This window comes from Ursus maritimus, unplaced genomic scaffold, assembly GCF_017311325.1.
Source record: "Ursus maritimus isolate PB19 unplaced genomic scaffold, ASM1731132v1 scaffold_4, whole genome shotgun sequence".
In the NCBI taxonomy this organism is placed as follows: Eukaryota; Metazoa; Chordata; class Mammalia; order Carnivora; family Ursidae; genus Ursus; species Ursus maritimus.
In genome coordinates this window covers 57,421,450-57,424,418 of record NW_024426552.1, presented here as the reverse complement: position 1 = coordinate 57,424,418, position 2,969 = coordinate 57,421,450, and the positions used below count along the sequence as shown (strand labels likewise).

The 2,969-nt window shown below is 42.5% G+C and overlaps 1 protein-coding gene across 4 annotated transcripts in view; it reads right to left on the bottom strand.

Moving 5' to 3' along the window:
* The window catches only part of GRAMD1C (GRAM domain containing 1C), an 87,095-nt gene extending 84,766 nt beyond the window's left edge, over window positions 1–2,329 (bottom strand). For 3 of the 4 annotated variants that reach the window (XM_040621253.1, XM_040621254.1, XM_040621255.1), the window contains exon 1: window positions 985–2,329. In XM_040621253.1, coding sequence (XP_040477187.1) covers window positions 985–1,011 — 27 coding nt within the window. In that variant the 5' untranslated portion in view covers window positions 1,012–2,329. The remainder of the gene's footprint in view (window positions 1–984) is intronic. The other variant, XM_040621256.1, reaches the window with a different exon arrangement.
* Between the last annotated feature and the right edge of the window lie 640 nt (window positions 2,330–2,969).

Sequence of the window (2,969 nt, the reverse complement as noted above, 5' to 3'; positions counted from 1 at the left end):
TCGGGGGGGGGGTAGGGGGAGGTTCATTCTGGCTTTATAGAGTGCCTGCAATAGGATCCTACCTCTTTAACTTATTGTGTGATCTTGGCAGTTAGTCTAAATCTATTTTCTCCACTCTATAGTAGGGGTAATAACTCTCTCTGGTTTATAAATTCATTGAGAGCAGGGATCATGTCTCTGTTGCTCACCATCTTATCTCAACACCCAGTGGCAGCGACTGGGGTGAATAAATAACTGATTGGGTTCATTAATATCTATCATGACTATTTCATAGTAATGACTTGAGAATCAATTGAAATAGTACATTCATTTGTTCATTCAACAATTATTTGAATGCCTCTACAATTGTGTAAATTGCAAAATGCCTCTCAAATAAAAGGTATCGCACTGATTGCAATTCTCTAAAAGTAAAATCGATACACACAACCAATATAAAAGTAATGAGCATCGTGTTCAGAAATGCAGGTACTCCTGCAACAAACGTAGGCCTTCACCCCAAGATTGACCAGCAAGTTCTTCCGTTTACCAAATAAGGCAGTAAACAAATAACAAAACTAGTTGAAACCAAAAGCTTGGTTGACAGCACAGTGATTTAAACTCGAGTTCTGGGCCCTTTATTCAAGAGCTGATAGGGGAAGCGGGTGAGACTGGATCGACGCGATGTTGGGTCAGAATCGCGACCACTGAGCCTGGGTCAGTGGGGCCTGAGGCTGAGACGTCTGGACTAGGACTTTCGGAACCAAATTCCAGCTCTCCGCGCCCACAGAGAAGCAGATGTTCCACTGTCGCCCGGAGGGGAAGGCTCGCAGAAAGCACAGGAAACCGTTTCCTCGGTAACAACTTTCCAAATTACTCCAAAGAGCACCAAGATAAGGGAAGGAGGGAATTAATTATCATAATTTGAGAGGGTTCAAACCACTATCCTGAAGAAAACTGCCGGTCCAGCCACCCTAGGGAAGCCGCCCCAAGCGAGGCGCCGCTTACCTGGCGGACAGTCAACGCGCCCTCCATCGCGGCTCCCTCCGCCGCAGCGGAACCGCGCACGCGCGCCCCGCGCGAGGAGGGGGCGGCCCCGCGCCGACCCCCACTCCACCTCCCCGGCGCGCGCTCTGGACTCTGGGCCCCGCGCGCCCCCGCAGCCAGATCTTCGAGGGCCACCTGGGGTCCTGGCGGCGTGTCTTGCGCCCTCTGGCGGCAGTTGCCTTTGGCTAACTCGTAAGGATGTAATGTTACTTTGTCAGCCTGGAGTCCAGTCCTTACTAGGGATCAAGATGAGGCCCCGTCCTTACCTACCTCCCAATCTCAAACTCCCGTGCCTGTGGTGAAATGACTTCCGGGCACAAGTCACTCTTCAGAAAGCACCCCTTCCCCTCTCTTTCTCACAATACGTACTCTGCTCCAATGTGCAAAATAGTGAATTGCGTGACAGTCTTGTTCCTTCAAATAAGGGCTTGAAGTTACTCATTAAAAGCTATTGAGTGTTGCAGAGCCTGGTTCCCTCCCTTCCAAAAGAACAGCTATAAAAGACATTCTAGAGCAATTGAGGAATATCAAATATGAAATATATGTGAAAGTTAGTGTTATGGAAGAAGTTACAATTTGTGGATAAAGTTATTGATATTCATTTGTGAATAATTAATACTTTGTGGAGATATTGGAGAATGTCTTTATTCTCAAAAAATTCGTGCTCAGGTATTTAGGAGTGACATGTCATGATGCCTGCAACTTGATTTCAAATCCTTCAACAAATATAGATACCATAGGCTGAAGGTGTCCTCCCCAAATTCATATGTTGACACGTAATCCCCCTCCACCGTATGTGGACACTGTAAGAATACTGCAGTCTATGAACAGGATGTGGGTTCCCACCAGACACAGAATCTGCAGGTGTCTCAAGCCTGGACTTCCTAGACTCCAGAACCGTGAGAAATGTTGTTGTTTAAGCCACCTAACCTATGGTATCTGTTGTTCTAACAGCCTATACAAACTAAGACAATAGATAAAAGAAGAAAGAGCAAAATAGCAAAATGTTAACAATTATTCCATCTATGTGGAAGGTATACCACTATTCAGCTGTACCCTTTCTATTTCTGTATGTTTGAAAATAATCATAATGTAAAGTTGCAGAGGGAGAGTCAAATCCACTTTCACGAAAAGTCAGATACTGCATATTTTTTAAAAATGTATTACATGTTAAAGAATAATTACCAAATAAGGTAATCAAGAAAGGATATGCTCTTGTCTTTGTCCTGCAAAACTTAGCATAAATTGTGTTTTCCTTCAATGTTGTGTACAAGAGTAGGCTGAATCAAAAATGCCTATTTTTCGAATTGAAGTCATGCCAAGAACTCTACTTTGGATTGAAAGAATTTAATATTGCCAAAATTTTTTTAATGGTACGAGATGAATGTGGTTATTATGTAAAATATTTTAAAACTATTTAAAATTTTTAAATTTTGAAACAATTCAAACTTACAGAAAAGTTGCAAATATGTTACAATAAGCTTTTCCCTGAGCAATTTGAAAATAATCAACAGTGTGCCCTATCAATTCTGAATACTGAGATGTGTTTCTCCCCAACAATCATAATATGACCAACAAAATTGGGAAATTAATATTATATTACTCTCTTCTAATTCTCACACTACATTAAAATTCAACCAATTGTCCCAATGATATCCTCTGTAGTAAGAGAATCTAGCCCCAGATCACATGTTACCATTTGTTACCATATCTCCTTCAATGTGCAATATTAAATGCCCCCTGCACAGACTCCCTCTTCATCCATCCCACCCTAACACCCGTTGCCCTGGAATCGTGGTCACTGCATTCTGTATGTACACCCTTCTTACTCTGCTCAGATTCTAAAACCCCTCACAGTGCCACCCCACTAAATGGTTTAAAGTATTTGTAAAGGAGGAAAAAAATGAGAATAACGATCCAGGGTTGGGCTAGGTGAATCATTATTT